This window comes from Panthera pardus, unplaced genomic scaffold, assembly GCF_024362965.1.
Source record: "Panthera pardus isolate Hobbes unplaced genomic scaffold, ASM2436296v1 HiC_scaffold_11, whole genome shotgun sequence".
Lineage (NCBI taxonomy): Eukaryota > Metazoa > Chordata > Mammalia > Carnivora > Felidae > Panthera > Panthera pardus.
The window spans coordinates 102168852-102192343 of NW_026526666.1; the positions used below are offsets into that span (position 1 = coordinate 102168852).

The window sequence follows — 23492 nt, forward strand, 5'->3', positions numbered from 1 at the left end:
GAGTAAAAAACAAGCATATGGCAAATTTCTCCGGTTCCCCTCCCCACTGTTTCTCCTGGATCTGTAATCCTTCCACTTCCATGAAAAAGAATTAAAAACAAATAACCAAGGTTTATCCAGAGAGCTTTGCACAGATTAGTCCTTGCAGTGGGAAAAGCCCGCAAAAGTACGGCTTGCAGATACTGAGAACGCTGATAACCAAAACCATATCCATGGTAACTGATCAGAAACATAGGAAATCTATGACATAGGAATCTCTGATGAGACAGAGTAATCAGATGGATGATAGTGACTTATGAATCTAGTTACGGAATTTTATGAGAAAAAGAAGAGGAGGGAGAAGGAAGGGGGTTCGCTTCTCAACACAACATCCATCTACGTCAGAATAAATAACCTCACCTTGATTCCAAGGGACTCGCCTTTCTCTCTGAAAATATCCAGGGATATTGGGTGCGTATTGGCAGGTTGGTGCCGGCTGGGGATGGGGCATGAGGAAGAACTTGCCTATTTTTGTGGGGAAGATTGAGCCACACTTTCCTGATTCACTTATCCTATGGGCATTCAATAAACCCACTGCACATTCACGGACTGATATTTGATATTGAAAGGCTGGTTTAAGAAAGCCTTAGGTCCCATGGGTGAAAAATCTTGCGGTCAGAACTCTGAAGCAAAAAGGTCCAAGGAAATTTGCTACAAACTTTGGAGGGGGACATTAGCTTAATTCTCTGAGGGACAGAATTACAGACTTTCCCCTTCCTTGCCTCATTGAGACCTCCTTAACATAACAGGATGTGCTGTTAAAATCTGAAAGAAATCGCACCGCATAAATCATAAAGACTGAAGTTTAATTTTTAGATTACAAGAGAGAAAAGCGAGCCTGAGAAGACCGCCCTAAGGTCAGCCGAAGGGGACGGGAATTGATTTCTCATGAAGTCATGGTTCAACAAACCCCTGGCCAGATGTGACCTGGCAAATGTCCACATCTGTATCAGAGAATCCAAAGTGCCATCCTTTCGTACTTAGAAAATAGATTAATAACAAGGCAAGTCACGATCACATTAACAACACGACAGCTGCCGGTCTGATGAATTGGAATGGGCAGAAGTATATGGAACTTACATTTTCGGAGTCAATGAGTTTTGATAATTGAGTTTATCCCTTGTGATGAGTACAGTTCTAGGAAATCTAGATAAAAGTGTTACGGGCTCTGTTTGCCTAAGTATTTCCTGAACAAGGACCGTTAGCTTTGTATCACTTTTTTGGACATTTTGTTGTCATTACATCCAGAATAAGACGTTCAGTGGTGTTCTCCAGCACCGTTTGCACCCCACAGAACGCCCTTTTTTTTTAAAGTAATCTATGGAAATATCTGGAAATCACCCAGAAGAAAGGCAGCTCTCTGCTTGGTGAATGGCTGGGAGGGGCTGACCCTTTTCACCCCTGTCCCCGCTGTTACACACAGTAGCCCCTGGGGGGATCCTGGGGAGCACAGTTTGAAAACCACTGCACAATCCACAGTGGAGCTCCATGATTCTTTCCTAGTTCATGGACTATCACTGAAGCTTCAGGAGGATTTGGGCTTGGGTTGGCCTTGGTTTGGGTCTGCATGGGCTGGCCCAGGAGAAAGCTGTCTGGGAAGAGAATGCACTGAGGGCCAGGGGCAGGGATGGGAGGGAATCTGGGGCGGAAGGAGCCTGGGAGTCACCCAGAGAGGGTGCCTGGGATGATACGATAGGAAGGAAGACGACAGATTGGGAGTTTGGGAGGAGACAAGGTTATAGAGGGTCTTGGATACCAAGCTAAGCAATCTGGCCTTTGTCCTATGTCACTAGGCTCTGTGACTAGTTGATTAGACTAGTAGTTCCCTAAGGCTCCCATAGCAAAGATCCACAGACTGGGGGGCTTAAACAACAGGAATTTATTTCCTCACAGCTCTGGAAGCTGGAAGTCTGAGAGCAAAGTGTTGGCAGGCTGATTTCTTCTGAGGCCTCTCTGCTTGGCTTATGGATGGCCACCTTCTCCCTCTCGCGGTCAGCCCTCTGTGTGTGTCTCCTCTCTTCTTAGAAGGATAACAGCCACGCTGGGTCAGGGCCCACCCTAATGATCTCATTATTTGACTTCATCTCCTCTTCAAAGTCCCCCATCTCCAAATACAGTCACATTCTGAGGTGCCGGGGGCTAGGGGTTCAACGTATGAATTTGGGGGAACACATTTCAGCCCATAACATTGAGATTTATAATGTAAAGCACACACACACACTCTCTCTCTCTTTTATTTTTAATTTTTTAATGTTTGTTTATTTTTGAGAGACAGACAGACAGACAGAGCAGGAGTGGGGGAGGGGCGGAGACAGAGAGGGAGGCACAGAATCTGAAACAGGCTCCAGGCTCTGAGCCCCCGTGGCTGAGCTGCACCCCAGCGCAGGTACAAGGAGAGGTGGCTGTCATCTGGTGCCCGCGGGAGGATGCATTCCAGAGCACCACAGGAGTTCAGGCAAGAGAGGAAGAACAGTGTGGAGGGCAGAGAGTGTGGCGGGCACTTGTGCGGGACTTGAGCCTGGAAGGGTGGGCAGGGCTGGGCTAGGCCAATGAGGGGAGGCTCTGCGTTAATAAAGAGGCGAGGGCCGAGCCACAGGACAGGCTCTGCAGCTGCCTGTACAGTTCGCAGACCTCCATGTGTGAGGTCTGGACATAGCCACACTCATTAGCTTAGGAAGCCACGGCTTCTCAGAGCACAATATTTAAATAGGAAGGACTTTGCCCTGACATCTGCATTGATCCTGAAGACATGCCCGGAGGTGATGCCGAGAGCCCCCATCCTAAGAAGAACATTTCCTTCCTTCAGCGATTGGGTTTTGGGTTTTGTTTTGGTTTTGGGGGTTTTTGTTTTTGTTTTTGTTTTTGTTTTGCATTTTTATCCTGTTGCAACACACTAGGCAAGCTCTCATTGTCTCCAAAGCCCTCCCAGGCACTCACACCAGCCCCCGGTTGGAGGATAAAGGAGGGGCACCCCTTCTAAGCAAGTCACAGGGAACCTGACATCCACCATCACGTGTGTTTCAATGGCACTGATTTTAAAGGAATTTTTAGACGGGCTCAAATAACAATCTGGAAAAGCCAGACTCCAGAGAACAATGAGAAAATGTAAAGAAGCCAAATATAAAAATCCTGGCACATGCAAAAGAAAAGAAAAAAAAAATCAATTCACTTCCCCAGATTACAACTGGAAATTCCCAGAGGAACAGGTAGATTTTTTTTTTTTTGGGGGGGGGGGAAGAGGAAAAGAGATTATATTTTATGGGAAGAGATACAATAACCATTCTCTTCCCATAAAGCAAGTGATGGAAGATTGTCTCTGCTCCATAGATGCACGCTGCACATTCTCGGGATAATACCAACAGGAAATCAATAGGATCTTTTATATGTGAAAAGACATTATCTCTCACAAAAACTTGCCACTCGCTGTTAATCTTGGTCCTGAGACAACAAGTAGCCTTTAAATCGAGATCTCTGTTTATTTTTAAGTTATCCTTATTATTTATTTGTTTAGAAATAATCACGTTCAAAGCTTCACCCTTCGTTAGGGCCAGAGGGCCTTCAGATAACGCTTCAGGACAAGTGTCTCCACCGAGGGCCAGATGCTCTCCAGAAACCTCCCTCCCGGCCGCATCCACTCCGGGTGAACGGCCATATCGTTAGCCACCAAAAGCTTTATCAGGGCATAATTTGGCAGCTGTGACGAGCTCGACGGGATTTATGGGATCTCCTGGTTTTTTGCCTCCATTGATCTGAAATGGAACCAAAGTTAATATTAGCAAAAAGCACTTTGTGCTAGGGTAATTTTCCCATGAAAGGCTTTGGCGACTGGTGGCTTTGAACATCTATCATCCAAGTGCTCTTGGCCAACTCTAGGTCATGAGTTTCATAATACCCAAAAGACTAAATATCCTTGTCTCTCCTCCCGTATGAGAATCTAACCACCATCCTGGTGAACTCTCTCATTTTTCCAAGACACTAATTTAATTGTCACAGGGTATAAACCCCATTAGTATCAGGTTCGGATTTAGCACTGGCTCTGACCTTGTATTAGCTTCCTGGGGCTGCCCTAACAAAGTGCCAAAAACTAGGTGGCTTAAAACAACAGAAATTTCTTCTCTCACAGTCAGCAGGCCTGAGCTCTACCTGAGGACCTTGGGGGGTGGGGAGGGGGGGAAGGGGGAGGGAGGATCCTTCTCTGTAGCTTCCAGCTTCAATGGCAGACGGATGTCCTTGGTGACCCTCGGCTTGTAGCTACAGGGCTCCAGTCGCACGGCCACCCCTCCCTCTGTCTTCACGTGGTCTTTCCTGGCTGCATGTCTGTGTCCAGGTTTCCCTTTTCCATAAGGACGCCCGTCACATTGGATTAGAACCCACCCTAATGACCTCATCTCAACTTGATGACCTCTTGCCAAGTCATCTTGGTGACCTCAACTTAAAGACCCTATTGCCAGGTAAGGTCACATTGTGAAGTATGAGGGGTTGGGACTTCCACATATCTTTTTTGGAGGGCACAACCCAGCCTAAAACAGCCCTCAAGGAATTCATCTCTTATTACACGGAGACTAGATAACTTGTCATACGACTAGGTTGAATTAGGGGTTCTTGACCTCTGCACAAGTAACATCGTTTTGGGATAATTCTTTGTCCTGTGTATTGCAGGATGTTCAGCAAAATCCCTGTCCTCTACCAACTAGAGGTACAGGTAGCCACCTCCTGCCCCTTTTAACAACCAAAAGTGTCTCCTGACCCTGCCGAAGGGCCCCTGAGGGGGCAACGTCGCCCTGACAGGACCAATGACTTCAGTGAAATGTAAACCAGGCTTATGAAGGTGCTTCATGCAGACTGAACCCTAAAGAGCTGAGGGTAGTTCTATGTCAATCAAAGAAGAGTCCCGAAAAGAGATGGGTCCTGAGGAGTCCCCTAAACGTCTGCATTCCTTCATTAATGTAACACGCATTTACTGGGCGCGGTGAGAAAAGAAGAGGACGAAAGAGATTTTGAAACCCCTGCCTTAAACATCATACATTTTAGCAGGGAGGCTGAAAATAAACAAGATGAATAAAACATATAATATGTTTAGATATTGATGAAAGGGGATGAGCGCAAGACGAAAGTGAGCAAGGAGGACAGGAAGCGTTGGCAGGAGAGGTGCTGAAATTTTCGACAGGGTGGCCTGGGAAGGGCTCACTGAGATATGGGTACACACCTAAGAAGTTGGGGCTGGGGGTGGGCCGCAAAGATTTGGAGCAAAGACCTTGCAGGCAGGGACATTCCTGGGATGTGTGAGGAACAGGAAGAGGCTTGTGCAACAGGACAGATAAGGCGGGGCTTCCGGGTCCTAGCAAAGACACGCTGGCCCTCCTGGTGACACGAAAAATCAGCGGACACGTGTGTGGAGGGATGACCCCTGGCCCAGCATGGTGGGTGACAGGACCTGTGGTGAGGTTCTGAGCGCGTATCTGAAGGCACAGCTGAGCTTTAGTGGTGGGCCGGAGGTGGCCTGGAAGAGAAAGAAGGGGTCTTTGGCTCCCGCCAATGGAAAAATCGAGGTGGTATTAAGGGGGACAAGAAGTCTGCATAAGGAGCAGGTATGAAGGAAACATCAGAAGGAAGATCAGAAATTACTGGAATGCGAAGACTCGGGTGTTTTACGTGACAAAATTTACCAGTTTGACCACCTTTAACGCTACGGCTCTGGGGCACCTGATACGTGTGTTGTGCCTCCATCACCACCATCCATGTCCAGAATGTTTACATCTTCCCCACAGGTACGCTGAACTCCTTAAACACCCCCACCGCTCCCCAGCTCCTGGCAATCACCAGCCTTACTCTGTCTCTGTGAGCTGACTGCTCTAGGAACCTCACGTAAGTGGACTCTCACAGTGTTTGTTCTTTTGCGACCGGCTCACTTCACTCAGCATCACGGATGAACTTCAAGGTGCATCCACATTATAGCGTGTCAGAATCCCCTTCTTGTTTAAGGCCGAACAATATCCCATTGCGTGTATGGACCACGCTCGTCCGTGGATGGACCCTTGGCCTTCTTCCACCTTTCCGCCCTCGTGAATAACGCTACTCTGAACACGGGCATACAAATGTCTGTTCGAGTCCCTGCTTTCGGTTCTTTGGGATAGATACCTGGGAGTAGAATGCCTCAATTATATGATAATTCTGTCTACATTTTTTAGGAACTGCCCTATCATTTTCCACAGCAGCTGCACCATTTTACATTCCCATTAGCAGTGTGCGGGAGTCCTTGCCAACACTTGCTGTTTTCTCTTTGTTTGTTTTTTAATAGCCCTACTAAATGGGCTTGAAGTGGTATCATATTGTGATCAGAAGGTTAGTTTTGCCTGTGTTAAGTCTGAGGTGCCCATTAGACATACAAGTAAATACATCAAATGGGATATATGGATCTGGATGTGAGGGGAGAGGATGGGGTGGCTAGACAGATTTGGGGGTCAGAATCTGTGGGTGGTACTTAAAGCCATGAGCCCGGCTGGGAAAAAAAAAAATTATCTGGGTCTGCACTGTCCAGAATAGTAACCACTAGCCAGATGCGGCCATTTAAATGTATATTAATTAAAATCAAGTAAAACTTAAAGTTGCCTTACTTAATCACATCAGCTGCATTTCAAGTACTCGACAGCTACATTTGACTAGTGGCTATTATATTGGACAGTACGGATGTAGAGCATTTCCATCATTGCAATTCCACTGGGCAGCACCGGTATGGGGACTATGTAAGATTTTTTTTAAAAAGGGGGTGGGGGGGCGCCTGGGTGGCTGAGTCGGTGAAGCGTCCGACTTCGGCTCAGGTCACGATCTCGCGGCCTGTGAGCTCGAGCCCCGCGTCGGGCTCTGTGCCGACAGCTCAGAGCCTGGAGCCTGCTTCGGATTCTGTGTCTCCCTCTCTCTCTGCTCCTCCCCTGCTCTCTCTCTCACTCTCTCTCTCTCTCTCTCTCAAAAACAAATAAACATTAAAAATAAATAAATAAATAAAAGAAAAAAGAGGTCCAAGCACTGAGTCACAGGGCACTTCAACACTGGGATCTTTAGTGGAGTGGGGTACAGGTTGGCCTAAAGGTAGGGTTACCTGATGGCCCTCTTTTCCAGGGACAGTCCAGATTGTGCCTGTGGGTCTGAGATGACTAACAGCAGCTCCTTAAATTCTGAGACGCACTCCACCTTGACAATATGGTCACCCTACCTACCCCCACCCCACGCTTACTTACTCTGCAGTAAGAGCTACCAGGTGGCGTCTCCTGTAAAGCAGGGGTGCGGAACTTCAGTGATCCACACAGTCTATACCCGGGCTCCTCCACCAGTCACCGGGAGCCAGTTAGAGGGCTGGGGACGGTCTGCTTCTCCCCGTGACTAACCCGCGGAGGAAAAGCGTGCGCACCGGAGGCCACGCCTCTGGTACTGACAGGAAGCAGGTGTCAACCCCCAGCCCCCGTCCTCAGGGTCATGAGGGCACGCACGGAGCTTTGGGTCCACTTTCCCCTTCTGTCTGCTGGTTCTGATACGCTAAACCAAAGATGAGTTTAGATTGGCAAAGTTCGGGCCGTGAGATCTCCTGCTAGAATTTCCATCTCACCTGCAGCCTACCCTGTGGGGACCATCTGGTTGTTTACAGCAAATCTCACCTTACTCGTTACCATTTACACGCACATGCAAAACCAAGGGAGAGCCTGAAGAGCTAGGAATGTCAGGATCCGCGGCGCTCCCGCGTCAGTCAGTCCATGTTTCGTTAGCCAGGGGGGCCGGAAAAGGAGAGAAAACCGGGAAGTCACGGGCACACATTCCAAAATCCCCCGTGACATCTTCAGAAGGAATGAAACCCCATGGCTGGCAAAAACAATAGCCCCTGTTCAATTCTGAAGTTTAGATGCGCGTTGGCACCGTTCTAGCTCAACCTTTCGTTTCCATGGAAACCATTCATGATGCCACACACACAGAAATGGGGATTCTGACCAGAGCGAGACAGGAGTAGCAGCACTGAAAACTAGCTTTCAAGTAAGCCTGTGGCAGAGGGAAGGACAGGAAAAGGCACGGAGCCGTACGAGAGGGAGAGCAGCACTCTCGGGGTCCCCAGGATGAGCACTGGTAGCCCGAGTAGAGCCCACCGACCCCAGAGTTGGTTCTGATGACCTGGCCGGCGACATGTCCCAGCCCGAATCTGCTTTACTTTTTTCCTCTTCTTTTCTAATGCAAAAAGCGTGTTCCACAGTGGGTGGGAAAGGGCTCTTTGCTGTAACTCAAGCATAGGAAGGTGTGGGATGGAGGGAGCAGAAATCACCCATGGTATCAGTTTCCTGTGGCTACGGTCACAAAGTACCACAAACTGGGGGGGTTCGAGACTTGAAATTTATTCTCTCACAGTTCTGGAGGCCGAAGTCTGAAATCCGGATATGAGGAGAGCCACGCTCCCTCTGAAGACTCTAGGGGAGAATCCTTCCTACCTCTTGCAGCCTCTGGGGGCTCCTGGCGTCCCTTGGCTTGCAGACACGTGGTTCCAGCCTCTGCCTCCGTCTTCACGTGGATTCTTTCCCTGTGTGTCCGTGTCTCAAATCTCCCTCTACGTTTTCTCCTAAGAACACCTGCCTTTGGATTTAGGGCTCACCCTAAATCCAGGATGATCTCATTTCGAGATCCTTAATGACATCTGCAAAGACCCTTTTTCCAAGTAAGGTCACATTCACAGGAATGAAGACGTGGACGTACCTTTCTGGGGGCCTCTGTGCCACCCAGCAACACCCACTGTGCCCGGGGAGATGCAAAGATTCACATTCTCGGCCCTGAATTGGCAATCCTGCGGGTCTTGAGGCTTTGGCCAATTTCAGAGGAATGTCATGACCAGTTCCTATCATTCTGAGACCCGGGCTCGGCGGGGAAGCTGCGTCGTTGCCATGGTGATCCCACACCTTGAAACTTTTGTCCTTTTGCATTGTTCGCAAGGAACTAATTACTGAAGCTTGGCTGGAAGCACAGGAATGTGAGAGGTGGAGTGTTTCTGCAGGAAAGTCATTGCTCGGAGTGGGGACCTTCCTCTCCCCTCATCAGACAAGCAGAATCTGTGACATTCTTTGGATTTTTCCCAGACGACCGTTGTACTAGGCTCAGTCACAACGTTGAACATAATCAGGCACATCGTAATCGGACGCATCTGGGAGTGAGGAGAACAGCCCAGTGGGAAGGGGAAATAAATGCTCCTCCTCACCCTCACCACGTCCCACCCCGCCAGTGCAAAAGAGATTCTGAAAACGTTCGACCCCCCAGAAATGCGGGTGGTCACAGGGACGGGAAGGGAAAAGCCTCTGCATGAACATGATTCATACGGCTCTGCCAGGCACGGAGCAGAAGGGCCAGGCAGCGGGTGAAAGCCCGCTTCTCCGGGGAACTGCACCAACTTGGAGAAGTTGTTGTTTACCCTTCCTGCGGTTTTCGTGCAGGCGAGCTTGTAAAAATGAAGATTTGGGGGGATTCGTCAGAGTTTCAGCCCGGATAGAATTTTGGCAAAAGGTCCTGTGGGTAATTTCCTTTCTCATGAGCTCTTTCAATGCATCCGTCCCCTTCTGGATTCAGCGTCCTGCCGGGGGGAGCGTGCTGGGGTTTGAACACATGGCCCCAGTGAGCCCTGGAGAGCCTACCAGATAGGAGGATGCGGAGGAAAACCCCCTCCTTCTTAATGGTGTTTCACAGCAGAGGCAATTCTCGCTCCTATAACACCACACTCCAGACCAAGATCAGCGTACTAGTGAGGAGTCAGGAGTAGGAAAGCAAAGTCGAGGTGGTCTGGCAACTTTACGTTATCTTTACGGAAGGAGGTTATGCATTTTTGAGAGCACAGGACGATTAAATACATTGTCCACAAAAATAGAAAAACAGCCCCGCCTCTGGACAAGCGAGGGTTGCAGCTGCCATTTTCCTGAAACGTCTCCCCCTCCGTTCCAAACCTTCAAGAACAATTTTCTTTGCCCACTTGTGCCGATCGGGACCACAGGTCTGCCCTCTGCTGGTTAAGGGACATTCGAGCAGCGTTCCGACTGGGAAGGGGATGATGTTGGGTCCCTTAGCCACCTGCCTGGCCAGGGGATGCAAGGTGTCCTCACTCACAGACACTTCATGTTGGAGTCAGAGCTGTTAAGTGGGCAAGAGAACATTCCCCGCCCTCGCGGGTCCCTGATAACATCTTCACACACCACGTGTCCGAGGGAAGGAGAAGACAAAACTGACGTCACCACACGTACGGCTCAAGGTCCTCTGAAACATCATTATACAAATCAGTCTAAAAGCGAAATAACGATTGAACGTAAAGGCAGTCCTAAAAGGAGACAGACCTGCGTCTGAATCCGTTTTGAGGTTTACGAGCTCTGAGGGCTGGGACGAGAACCTGCCTGAGCCCAGCTGCCTCCTCTGTCAAGTGAAGCTATCAGTAATTACATTGGAAAATTAAATGAGAGGAATCCGTTAGCACAGTGTCTGGCACATGGCAAATATTCTATAAATGGTAGTTTAAATATTTTCCTTTTTCAATCCATTTAATTCTAGAAGCTGGAAAATCTTTCTCCTGCGCGCGGAAAGTAGGAGAAGCCGACGTCAGAGAAGAGGGGTTCATGACCTTGTGGTTCATGACCAGTGTCCTCACCTCTAACCCAGAGTTCTTGACTAGGGTGATTTTGTCCCCTAAGAGGCTTCTGGCAATATCTGGAGACATTTTTGGTTGTTGCAGCTGGGGAGGGATACTACTGGCATCAAGGGGGTAGAGGTCAGGATAGTACTAAGCTCTTACAGCGCACAGGACAGCCCCATAATTACCCAGCACCACATGTTGATAGCACTGAGGTTGGACACCCTGCTCTGACCTTTCTAGAAGCGTCTTGAGTTTTATTTTTTTTATGTTTTTTTTTTTTTTCTGGGGGGGGGGGGCACGTGAGCAGGAGAGGGGCAGAGAGAGAGGGAGACACAGAATCCGAAGCAGGCTCCAGGCTCTGAGCTGTCAGCACAGAGCCCGACGCGGGGCTCGAACTCACAAACCGTGAGATCATGACCTGAGCCAAAGTCGGACACCCAACCGACTGAGCCACCCGGGCGCCCCTGAGTTCTAGAACTTTCAATCTCTGACAGGCAACATTTCTGCTAACTGCTTGGCTTTCCTGACGACAGTGGGATCAGGAATCAAGGATAAAATCTTCTGGATTTAAAAGCCACCCATGGGGCGCCTGGGTGGCGCAGTCGTTTAAGCGTCCGACTTCAGCCAGGTCACGATCTCGTGGTCCGTGAGTTCGAGCCCCGCGTCGGGCTCTGGGCTGATGGCTCAGAGCCTGGAGCCTGTTTCCGATTCTGTGTCTCCCTCTCTCTCTGCCCCTTCCCCCGTTCATGCTCTGTCTCTCTCTGTCCCAAAAATAAATAAACGTTGGGAAAAAAATTTTTTTTTTAAAAAATAAATAAATAAAAAAATAAAAGCCACCCAAAGTCAAGAGATCAAGACTCCCAATATATTTTTTTAAAATGTTTAATTGTAATAAAATACACATAACATAAAATTTACCACCTAAACCATTTTGTGTCATTTATTTGTTTATTTTGAGAGAGAGCGAGAGCAGGGGAGGGGAAGAGAGAGAGAAGGAGAGAGAGAGAGAATCTCAAGCAGGCTCTGTGACGGTGCAGAGCCCTAGGGGGGGCTCGAACTCAGGAACCACGAGATCGTGACCTGAGCTGAAATCAAGAGTCAGATGCTCAACTGACCAAACCACCCAGGTGCCCCCACCTAAAGCATTTTTAAGGGTACTGATCAATAGAGTAAGTACATTTACGTTGTTGTGTGACCAATCTCCAGAGCGCTTTCCATCTTGCAAAACTGAAACTCTATAACTCTACACCTATTAAAAAACTCTTCATCTCCCCTCCCTACAAGGACTCCTGCTATCTCTGTAAGATAAAATACTCATATGTGTTTTTTTTTAATGACCTACAGCAGCCATCCAGGCGCTGTAAGACGATCTAGCCTAAGCAGACACAAATCCCAAGAATGCCAGAGACGACTTGGAAACTGCCTTCTTCCTGGGTATCATTGAGCTGCTGATCTATCTACTTCTGGAACCCCCTGGCTTCTTGCTAGATAATAACTTCTGTTTCAGGGAGAAAACATGTAAAAACAAATTAAAATAACCAGCCAACCAACAAAATACCCATAGGTTTTTCTTTGAAGTTGGCACTTAATTTAAAAGAAGACATCTCTTTGGGGCACCTGGGTGGTTCAGTCAGTTGAGTGTCCAACTCTTGATTTCGGCTCAGGTCATGATCCCAGGGTCTTGAGATCGAGCCCCACATTGGGCTCTGTGCTGAGCATGGAACCTGCTTGAGGTTCTCTCTTTCTCTCTCCCTCTGCCCCTCTCCCCCACTTGTGCTCTCTCTCTCAAAAAAGCAAATAAGTTTAAAAAGAAGACATTTCTTCAAAACTGGCGTGACTCTATGGTCAAAGCGGGTCCCCTCTGTGACAAAGCCACCTCCACCTGTCTCTCCTTGGGGTCCCCAAGAAACGACGGGTAAGGGAGCTGGGCAGCTTATCACACTACAGAACCACGTATTTCCTGAGATCAGGGATGTTTGTGAAGAAGGCTGACCGACCCCAATTCAGAAAGGCTTAGAGTTTCCCTTGGCTCTCTGCTGGGCTCCTGGGGTCCCTGGCACCTCAGCGTGAGCTCTGTCGCCCTGCCTATCAGTGGATGAAAACATCTCTCTGCTTCCCCACTTCCATCATCTTTTGCTTCGAGCTCTCTTTCCTCTTGGTTTCAGTGCACGTTAAATACATGCATGTACGTTAAGCTCTTATTACATGCAGACACACAACGCTGTTGGAAATAAAATACAAACTATTTCAAGCACTTGCCTCCAGAGCTTACAGTCTAACAGAGGAAATAAACGTGTAAAGGATGGAAATTTGTCAGTGGAATATAAGTGGTATGAATGGACATTACGTTGTACAAAAGGACTGAGATTAAACCTGATGAGACACAGATAGGAGGTTGTCTTTGCTCCCTCCAGAAATCCCAATGAAAGGATAACAAAGGAACTAAGTATAAATACACATGGACACAATGCATGTAAGAGACAACTTTGGACAAAAGATGCGACAACAATTTGGAAGATGGAAAATGGAGGGGCCCTTTGTAACAAACTTGGGTTACAGCTTTCTCCACTTGGCTAAATGCTTGTGAGGTCAGGGAAGACAACTGAAAAGTGGGCTGGTTTGTGCTACAGGATCCAGGAGTGATTCAGGAATTGGAGGCTGGACATGTGTGTTGCTAGTCTATGTGCAGATAGTTTAGAACCTCAAATCTTTCCCCAATCTAGCCAGTCAGGCAACTACAGCCCCACCTGCACCCTGTAGGGGGTTTATTAATTGCTGAGGCTCGACAGGAAAGGCCCTGGAGTCTAGATAACAAAGCAAAGGTAGATAGCAGATATTGTAATGAAATGCTATTCCCGTCCCCTTTCCTACAGAGCTTTTACCTACCCCAGGCAGAGGGAAAAGTAGGACTCCTCCCTGGGAAAACCAATACACCCAAGAGAAAAGACCTACAGATCTGACATGTGGGGGACCTTACCTGACAACTCTCTAAGAGCCCCCCTGAAGAGTAGTCTTCAACATGTACACGGGGCTCCCATGAATAGACAGCCAAGGATCACCAGAGTTTTGAGAAAAGTCCCTTCCACCCACCCACACATACCCACAAAGGCCAAAACAAACAGGGGGAAAAATAACTAGGAGGAAAAACAAAAAGTGAAAAGGTAGAATAAAACTTAAATACATTCTCAGAAATACAAGAGAACAAATTGCATATACAAACCTATTTTAAAGATAAAATAATCAAAGAACAAGAAAGAGCTCTGGAAAATTTAAAATTTTTTTTAATGTTTATTTATTTTTGAGAGCAAGAGACAGAGACACACACAGAGTGTGAGCGGGGGAGGGGCAGAGAGAGAAGGAGACACAGAATCTGAAATGAGCTCCAGGCTCTGAGCTGTCAGCACAGAGCTTGACACAGGGCTCAAATGCATGAACCACGAGATCATGACCTGAGCCAAAGTCAGACACTTAACTGACTGAGCCACCCAGGTGCCCCTGGAAATTTTTAAAAAATATATTATGACAAGTATTTTTCAAAAATCAATAGAAGAACTGATAGATATAGTTGCATCTCCAACAAAGACTCAAAGAACAAAAGGATGGAAATAAAAGCATGTGGGAATCAGTCCAGGAGGTCTGGCGTCACAATAAACATAGCTCCAATAAGAATAAACCCCAAAAACCAATTAAGTGGAATTAAGTTATCAGTCTAAGATATTTCTCCAGATATATCAGATATATCCAGATATATCAGTCTAAGATATTTCTGACTGAGTGACTCAGTCAGTTAAGTGTCCAACTCTTGATTTCAGTTCAGGTCATGATCTCACTGTTCGTGAGTTCGAGCCCCATGTTGGGTTCTGTGCTGAGTGTGGAGCCTGCTTTAGATTCTCTCTCTCCCTCTGCCCCTCCCCCCCCCAAACAAACAGACAAACAAACAAAAGAATATATTTCTCCAATGGACAGAAATGAACCCACTGAATGCATAGCACAATCCATTTTAGAAGATCTATACAAGGTACATCATCATGTAATTTCAGAAAACCAGGAATAAAAACAATGTTTCCAAAGAAAGAAGAAAAAAAAAACAGTTACAAAGCCATAGGAACTAGAACAGGGTCCATCTTATTGCCAGCAACATTGGGAAACTGAGGTTGTAAACCAATGCCTTCAAAATTATGAGGAAAAGTCTTTCGAACCTAGACTTTTGTACCCAGTCAAACTATCCACCTAGCAAACTCACTATCAAATATAAAGGTAGGATAAGGGTATCCAAGTTCTCAAAAACCTGGAAAGATTTACTCCATTAAAAACAAGGAGGGGTGCCCGGGTGGCTCAGTCGGTTAAACGTCCGACCTCGGCTCAGGTCATGATCTCATCATTCATGGGTTTGAGCCCTGCATCAGGCTTGTGCAGACAGCACAGAACCTGGAGCCTGCTTTGGATTCTGTGTGTGTGCCTCTCTGTACCTTCCCCTGCTCATGCTCTGTCTCTCTCTTTCAAAAATAAACATTAAAAAAAGGAGGGGAATGAAACAAACAAATAGAAAATAAGGCATTCAGGAACAGGGGTGCCAACAGTGAAGACAGGGAATGGGTCATCCTACAGTGACAGTCTAGGGAAGATGCAAGATGACAGCTGTGGGACAGGATGTATGTTCCATATATAAAATTCTAGAAAATGCAGACTAATCTACAATGATAAGTAGCAGATTGGCAGTTCATCATCTTATTTATTGTAATGGATTCGCAGGCACATACATGTGTCAAACTCATAAAATTTTTCACTTTAAACATGCGCATTTTATTGCACGTAAACTATACTCCAATAAAGTAGCAAAAAAAAAAAAATTAGGAAAATGAGAGAAGTATAGAGAAGTAGAAGACTGGTCATGGAGAACTATCCACAAAGAAGCCATAGAGACAAAAAGAAGGAAGATACAAAAGAGAATAAAAAGCATACAGAATACACTGAGAGGGTCTAACACGCTTAATTGAGATCCCCAAAGAAACAAGAGAATCATGTCACGGCAGTAATCCCAGACATCTAAAGGAAGTGAAACCGTATTGGGAACAATGTGCTGGAAAACAAAAGAGCTGCCAAACTAGATTCCTCTACCCTGAGCGGAAAAAAAATCCCTTAATATTAATAAAGACAGATAAAGATCTTTTCAGATAAACAAAAGTTGAGAGCATTGTTCAACAGCAGACCCCATACTCAAAAAAATACCACACGGTGTTTGTTTAAGCTGAAGGTCAATGACCCTTCATGGAAGCTCAGAGATGCAAGAAAGGTTCAGAACCAAGTTCAAGAATGGTTCAGAGATTTAAAAAAATTTTTTTCTGGCTAGAACCAAAGCTCCATGAAGAAAGTCAGGAGCTATAAGGCTGAAAGATGTGTGAACCTAGATCACACGGGTCCTGAATACCAGCAGGAGGAAGTAAGGATGATGAATACAGAGCAACATGGAGGTCGAGAGAGAGAGAAAGCAGAGCAGTGGAGGATGGAGAGCTTATAATGAAAAAGAAGGCAATGCCATTAATGCTGCCTGGGGTCCAGGCCAATGGCGAGGAAACAGATGCCATTGGCTCTGGGGCTCAAGAAGTCACTGGAAACTTTGAGGAGGGAATTCTAGTGAAGGATGGGAATGAGGGTCTGATGGCAAGAAGGGAAAGAGTGAGGGGCACCTGGGTGGCTTGGTTGGTTAAGCGTCCGACTTCGGCTCAGGTCATGATCTCACGGTCCGTGGGTTTGAGCCCCGCATCGGGCTCTGTGCTGACAGCTCAGAGCCTGGAGCCTGTTTCAGATTCTGTGTCTCCCTCTCTCTGTGACCTCCCTCGTTCATGCTCTGTCTCTGTCTCAAAAATAAATAAACGTTAAAAAAAAAAAATTTAAGAAGGGAAAGAGTGAGTGGAAAGGAAGCAGAAGCAGCAGGTACCTCCTCTACGTGGAGGTCTAAGAAAGACTTAGGTCTACTTCTCCAAAGTAGAACTTTTGGTTACTCCCTCCAAAGCCTGCCGCTTCCCTAGCTTCCTCAGGAGCATAGATGGCCTCACCCCCCGCACCGCAAACCAAAATGGAGGAGTAACTAACCACTGATTCCGCTCTTCCACCCCCACCCCCTCCAGACCCAACCTATCATCACTTCCTGTTGACCCCAGTGCAACCAGTGGTCCATGCTTGCCAGCCCCGTGCAGCCCCCCGTCTATCTTAGTGCAAGCCCACCTCCCTCTCTTTCCAGAACACTGTGATAGCCTCTAACAGAGGAGGAGGGGAGGGGCTGCTTCCATTCTTGCTCCCTCTAGCCTCATCCCCCTGGAATAATCCTTCGGAGGGGGGGATGGAAACAGGACCATGTCACCTCCCTGCTTAAAATCCTTCCATGCTCCCCATCGTGGTTGGAATAAAATTTGAATTATTGAACACTGCCCTCCACGAGCCCTAACCGAGCTTCTCTAACACCTTTTCCTACCGCTTCCTCCCCACCCCCACCCCCACCCCACCCCCCCGCCCCCACCTGATACGCTTCATGCTCACTGAACGATCAGTCTTATGCTTCACCCTCCCTGTTCCTGGAGCACATCAAACTTCTTTCTGTCTCTGAGCCTTTGCACCAGAACGTTCTTCCCCGAGGTCTCGCAAGCTGGATCCTTCCCGTCATTCAGTTCAAAATTACCTCCTCAGATAGATCTTTCATAACCAACCAACTTGACGTGAACTCCCCCCACCTGCGACGTCCCACCGTTACATCAGCGTGTTTTATTTTCCATACAGCACTCAGCATCTGAAATTATCTTGTTTATTAAGTGACTGGTTTATTGTCTCCACTTCCCCGCCCGGTCCCCTTGGAGGGTTAATTCCACTAAAACAGAAAACATGTCCTTCTTGTGAATTGCTGGACCACCAATGCCCTTTCCTGGTTGTTGCCTTCCAACTTAAAGATAAGCTGAGGAGACACTGTGGGGGAATTTACAGAGGCTTAATAAGAGGTGAATGCAATAGGTTTACCAAGTAACACTGGGGGCTCGTTGAAGTCAGATAGCATCAACTGTGCGTTTTCCAAGACTTTTCCAGCTACTCCCGACAGCCCGGGAGAAGCGCAAAAAGGTAGAGAAGGAGGAAGAACCAACCGGAGAATGGATGTGGTGGACAGAGCCAAAGGTCAAAGGATTTTTGATATCGCTGAATGACCAAGAAAGCAGCTCGGAAAGGACCCCAGCTGAGTGCTGATGGATTAACACACAGGGACCAGGGACCTAAAGTTGCAAACGGCAGGGAAACCGGTACCCTTGGCACAATGGATGGATCACCTTGCAGGTGAAATGCTGAGTTCCAAAGGCAGGAGCTCTGAATCGGAGATTGCGGAGATGCACACTTTGTCGGGATGGTGAGGTCGAAACCTGGTGAGGCGTGACCCCACCTCCCCACCCCCTGTCCGTCCCTGCACTGCTGCCAGACCCCCCCCCCCCCTGCCAGGCTGCCTCTGGGGTGTGGGACTGTCTCAGTTCTTGCAGGAGTGGCCCTTCCTCTGGCTGACTCAACCCTTCTGCAATTGTCATCTTGGCTAAAGATGTAAATGACACGTCCCTGAAATGCTAAGGGGGGGAGATACCATCAAGAAAATTTAATCCTTGAGTGCCTGCAGACTTTCCCTTCTTTTCTTTAGCTAAGGAATATTTTCCCCCTAACTCCTCTTAACAGGGTTATCAGAGTTCAGGAGGAAAAGAGAGAACAGGCTATGAATGGCAAACAGGCACTGAGTCCCAATCTGGACTCAGTGACAAGAGAATAATAAAAAAGATTAGAGGTAATTTTTCCTCCTGAATTATAGAGAAAGGGTGTGGATCCAGACCAGCTGTGCAGGGTTGGGTCAGGCTGCTAACCTCATCTCTCAGGAGTCCTACTCAGGAAAAGGGGAAAGGAGTGAAGGGGTTCCAGTTGGGGGATGCCATGAGTAGCAAGTAAAATTACAGGGCTCCCAGTCCAAATGAATTTCAGACACACAATGGATTTTTTTAGTATATGCATACGCCCCATGCAATATTAGTATACTTATCCTAACAATTATTCACTGCATATCTGAAATTCAAATCTAACTGAGTCCTGTATTTAGTGCTAGAAAGGAGGGCCCCAGCACTAGATAGAGCCATTAAACAGAGGAAGCTTCCCGATAGGCAGTCCTGGGAAGGCCACATGTTCCGGGTCATTCTGAATACGAATGGTGGTAAAGGTTAGGGGCGCCTGGGTGGCTCAGTCGGTTAAGCATCCGACTTCGGCTCAGGTCATGATCTCACAGTCTGTGAGTTCGAGCCCTGCGTTGGGCTCTGTGCTGACAGCTCAGAGCCTGGAGCCTGCTTCAGATTCTGTGTCTCCCTCTCTGTCTCTCTGCCCCTCCCCTGCTCATGCTCTGTCTCTGTCTCAAAAATAAATAAAAAACATTAAAAAAATTAAAAATAAAAAACAAATGGTGGTGAAGGTCAAGGTTTTTATCTTTTCTATTTAAAGCTAAGAGAAATTGGGGCGCCTGGGTGGCTCAGTCAGTTAAGCATCCGACTTTGGCTTAGGTCACGATCTCGCAGTTTGTGAGTTCGAGCCCCGCGTCGGGCTCTGTGCTGACAGCTCAGAGCCTGGAGCCTGCCTCAGATTCTGTGTCTCCCTGTCTCTGCCCCTTCCCCACTCATGCTCTGTCTCTCTCTCTCAAAAATGAATAAATGTTAAAAAAAATGTTTTTTAAATATAGCTAAGAGAATTCAAAAATGATAATATATACATATATAATACATACACATGTATATATAAATATATTACATAAGTATACCAGGCTGGGCTTTGCAGCTAAATTACAAACTGGTTTGTGGCTTTACCCAATAAAGAGAAAACAAAAATGCAAGGCAGTGGGGCACCTGGGTGGCTCAGGCAAGTGCCTGACTCTTTAAAAAAAACCTGATGGGGCACCTGGGTGGCTCAGTGGGTTAAGTGTCCGACTTCAGCTCAGGTCATGCTCTTGCCGTCCGTGAGTTTGAGCCCCGCATCGGATCTGTGCTGACAGCTTCAGAGCCTGTTGCCTGCTTTGGATTCTGTGTCTCCTCCTCTCTCTGCCTCTCCCCTGCTCATGCTCTGTCTCTCTCTGTCTCTCAGTAATAAATAAATGTTAAAAAAAATTAAGAACAAAAACAAAAAAACACGAGGTCGTGACCTGAGCCAAAACCAAGAGTCAGACACTTCACGGACTCAGCCACCCAGGTGCACCTCAAATGCCTCACTCTTGATTTCAGCTCAGGCCATCATCTCACAGTTCGAGTTTGAGCCTCGCATCAGCACTCTCAGCATGGAGCCTACTCGGGATTCTCTCTCTCTCTGCTCCTCCCCCACTTGCTCTCTCTGTCTCTGTCTCATATATAAATAAATAAAGTTAAAAAAATGCAAGGCAATGAGTTAATGTGGCTGAGTTTCGTCCGTTGCTCTGGCACGAGTAACGGTTGAATGGGTGTGGTGACTTATCAATTTGTACTGTTCCTGGTTTCCATTATTTTGCCCATCAGAGATTAGGGTTTTTGGAGGGAGAAACAAAACAGCCAACCTCCGAAATAAATTTACTCTCAGGCCTGTGGTGTATCTAAGTTATTTTCCATTTGTCACAACCACTTTCCAAGTAACCATACTACAAAGCATCATGGGCCCGAGAGAGGACAAACACAGAGCATCCCTGAGTCACTATTTATCTTGTTCGGGTGACGATAAAAACCAGGTCATCCTCAATCATAGAAACGCAGACCTGAACGTTCTGAAACATATGTTAGGTTCTGTTTATATAATTCCTAGAGGCGGTGTTTTCCAAAGCAGAAGAAGGATAGCAAGGAATTTCTCTACCCAACTGAGCATTATGGCCCAATTAACATCTACAAACCTAAGGAAAAAAGGAATGTCTCAACACTGTAGTTTTTTTTCCCCCCAGCCTCTCTCTCTGTAAGAAATTCTTAAAGACCAGCAAATGTCAGCAAGCAGCTTAGCCCTAATCACTGTTCTGCAAAGGAGAAAAAAGAAAGACCGTAAAAAATTGCTGTGATAGCTTGCGGAACGTGAGGGTCTGCGGAAGCTACTGCGGAGAAGCCTCACACAGCTAGAGAAACAGCTCTTCCTTTGCAACCCCGGGCAGAGGTCGGCTCCAGACTGACTCAATAAACCTGCCTCAGCTCACCTATGTGTCTCATGCCAAAAGATCCTAAGAGGGGTGGGCAACTTGGAAGGGACCACACACAGGCCCAGATGGTGAACATCTGGCCAAAAATTAGAAAGAGAAAGAAATCAACTTCTCAAATCCACAGACAGGTGTTTGGGGCTTCCCAGGGGACCTGCTTAGGAAGGGCAACAGGGATGGTTCTAAACTGATCCTTAGTTAAGGAACAACACACACTCTTGAGAAATAATGAGGAATGGATACAGGTCAGCATGAACCAAACAGGTGGCAAGAGTATGGGAGCTCTGCTGTCCACCTTCTCTTGATAATTGCATCCTTTCGAAGACATTTAAATTATTTAGATGATTGTAACCGAGACATCTTTAATAATGCACCAAACAGCAGGCACCAGGTTGAAATCAATTAGACTCCACCGCTAAATTATAAGGTAGAAATTTACAAGAGGACGGCTCTGGGATAGGGACTGAAGGTATATATGCCTGCCAGAGACAATTATGTTAGGAACCAAATGGGTATTGCCTCGTCAGTTAAGAAGCAGAAAAAATGGTCAGGTGCTCCTAAATATAGGGCAATAATAAAAAACGATAATGAGGAGGCTGGTCCTCTGGGCAGGGTTCTGGACGGCCGCGAGGAAAGACAAAGAACAACGGAGGCAGGAACCAATCCCGTTCTGGGGGTTTCCTGTGCAAAGACGAGCCAGCAAGTGGGGCCTCGAGGAGTCTCGGGCCTGGGTGGCCTCACGGGGGTGGCCTAGGTGGGGCTGTTTGGGACAGGATGCTCGCCGCACTGGTAGCCGGCGGGAGGAGGGGGTGATGAGGCAAGGGAGAGGTCGTGGGGCACACAGGGAGTCCCCAGGTGTGACCGCAACGTCCCGGTCCGGTCCCCGCTGAGCCGTGCTGGCTTCAGGATCACGAGCAGCACGTGGCTGGCCCCCGGCGCCGCGTCCCGCCCTCAGCCGCGCGGGGGCGCAGGGCGCAGGCGCGCTGCCGCAATGCGCGGGCGGCGGCGACGCCACTCCGGTCCGCCAGGGGCCGCTGTGGCGCAGGCGGGCTGGCCCGCGCTGTTGGGGCCGCGGCTCGCCGGTCCCTCTTGGGCACGGCCTTGCCGGTTTGGCGGGGTGAAAGGTTGCGAAGATGGCGACGGCCTTGAGCGAGGAGGAGCTGGACAATGAAGACTATTACTCGTTGCTGAACGTGCGCAGGGAGGTGAGGCCTGCGGCGGGACGCCGTCTGGGCGGAGGCCGCGCCCGGTGGCTCGGGAGGGCCGGGCTGGCGGCCACCGCTCCGTCCCCGCCACGGGCGGCCGGGACCCGGCGGGGAGGCCGCGTGACCCCGTCCGACATGCGCGACCGGCCGCCGACCGGGCGGTCCCCACTGCCCCGACCCTTGCACTGGGGGTGTCCCGCCGGCCTCTGCCCCTGCTCTCGGCGGCCGGGGCCCCGCGTCCTGGCAAGGCCAGAGGCCCCGGTACCCGCAGGAGGGAGAAGGCTCCCCGAGGTGGAGGCTCTTGGAGTGGGGTTCCCGGCCCTCCAGGACCCGGTGCCTCGTCCGGCTCACAAACTCACCTTGGCCGAGGGGCTAGGTCATCGCCCCCGGCCGGCAGAATGGGAAACTGAGTCTCAGGCACCAAGGTCAAAGCCACCAGCAAACCTTCCCACGAGGGTCTGTCCGGTTCCCGAGTATCCATGGGGACGTCCGGCTTCTGAAGTGAATTCAGGCCCCGAGGCGCGTGGCTTGTGTCCTCCTGTCCCCTGAGCTGCTGTCCCGAAATTGAAGGAAGAGCCTCCCGAACCTACAGCCTCAATTCGGAGGCCGCAGTTTAGGAAGAAGCCGTAAAGCCAGGAAAGCAGGCGGTGCCCCAAGCACGGCCTCAGCACGCGCGCCGCTTTCCAGACGCCCAGTGTTTGCACCCTGTTTCCTCACCCAGTAAGAGATAGGGTCTCACGCTGTGCCTGGCACGTAGTAGGGGCCCAGGAAGTTTCATTTCTTGTTGACCAGCCCAGCTGACATCAGCGTGAAGGGCAGGAAGGCTTCCAAGGTCAGGTCATAAGGTGGATCTTTTATCTCTAAGCTGCCGGGTTCGGTCTTCCCACCCCTGCTAGAGAACCGTTAATTCCCTCTCTCATTTTTCCCAGCGATCGTAATTAGCCAAGTTTGACAAAGTTGTAGACAAAACCAGTCAAATGTGTGTCGTGCATAAATGTTGGTGTGCATCGTGTCTGTCGGTAATAGCCAACATTTTTTGAGTACTGCTTTTGTGCAGGGCTCCGTGCCGAGTGAACACTTTATGTTACATTATCTTGTTCATTTCTCACCCCGGCCCCTAAGGGAAATGTTATGATAATCCTTGATTTACAGCTCAGAAAACTGAGGCAGAGAGAGGTTAAGTGACTTGCCCAGAGTCACATCAGTAGAAAGTGCGAGAGCCTGAATTCATCCCTGGGAAGTCCGGGCGGAGCTTCCGCTCTGCTGTCATAACTAGTCAGACTACAGAGCTGCCAGTTCTGGTACCGTGAGCTTGGGCACCCACATAAAAATCCCCCAAATGTGTTAGCCACCACGCATTATGAACAATGAACTGTCTGGGGGGAACTGCAAGTCATGTTATCTGCCGTAGGCA

General features: G+C 48.4%; 1 protein-coding gene and 1 long non-coding RNA gene across 4 annotated transcripts in view; one reads left to right on the top strand and one right to left on the bottom strand.

The window, feature by feature from the left end:
* Window positions 1–3501: 3501 nt before the first annotated feature.
* On the bottom strand, window positions 3502–23045 carry LOC109274032 (uncharacterized). Of its 2 annotated transcripts, XR_002083389.2 has the most exons (3): window positions 7689–7863; window positions 5869–6177; window positions 3502–3788 (listed from the first exon to the last, which is right to left on the bottom strand). It is a non-coding gene; the product is annotated as an uncharacterized LOC109274032 (long non-coding RNA). The 2 variants fall into 2 exon arrangements; XR_008420899.1 differs by lacking the exons at window positions 5869–6177; window positions 7689–7863 and adding an exon at window positions 22438–23045.
* Window positions 21946–23492, top strand: part of DNAJC11 (DnaJ heat shock protein family (Hsp40) member C11) — a 66793-nt gene continuing 65246 nt past the window's right edge. For both annotated transcript variants that reach the window (XM_053899034.1, XM_019461253.2), the window contains exon 1: window positions 21946–22078. In XM_053899034.1, coding sequence (XP_053755009.1) covers window positions 22007–22078 — 72 coding nt within the window. In that variant the 5' untranslated portion in view covers window positions 21946–22006. The remainder of the gene's footprint in view (window positions 22079–23492) is intronic.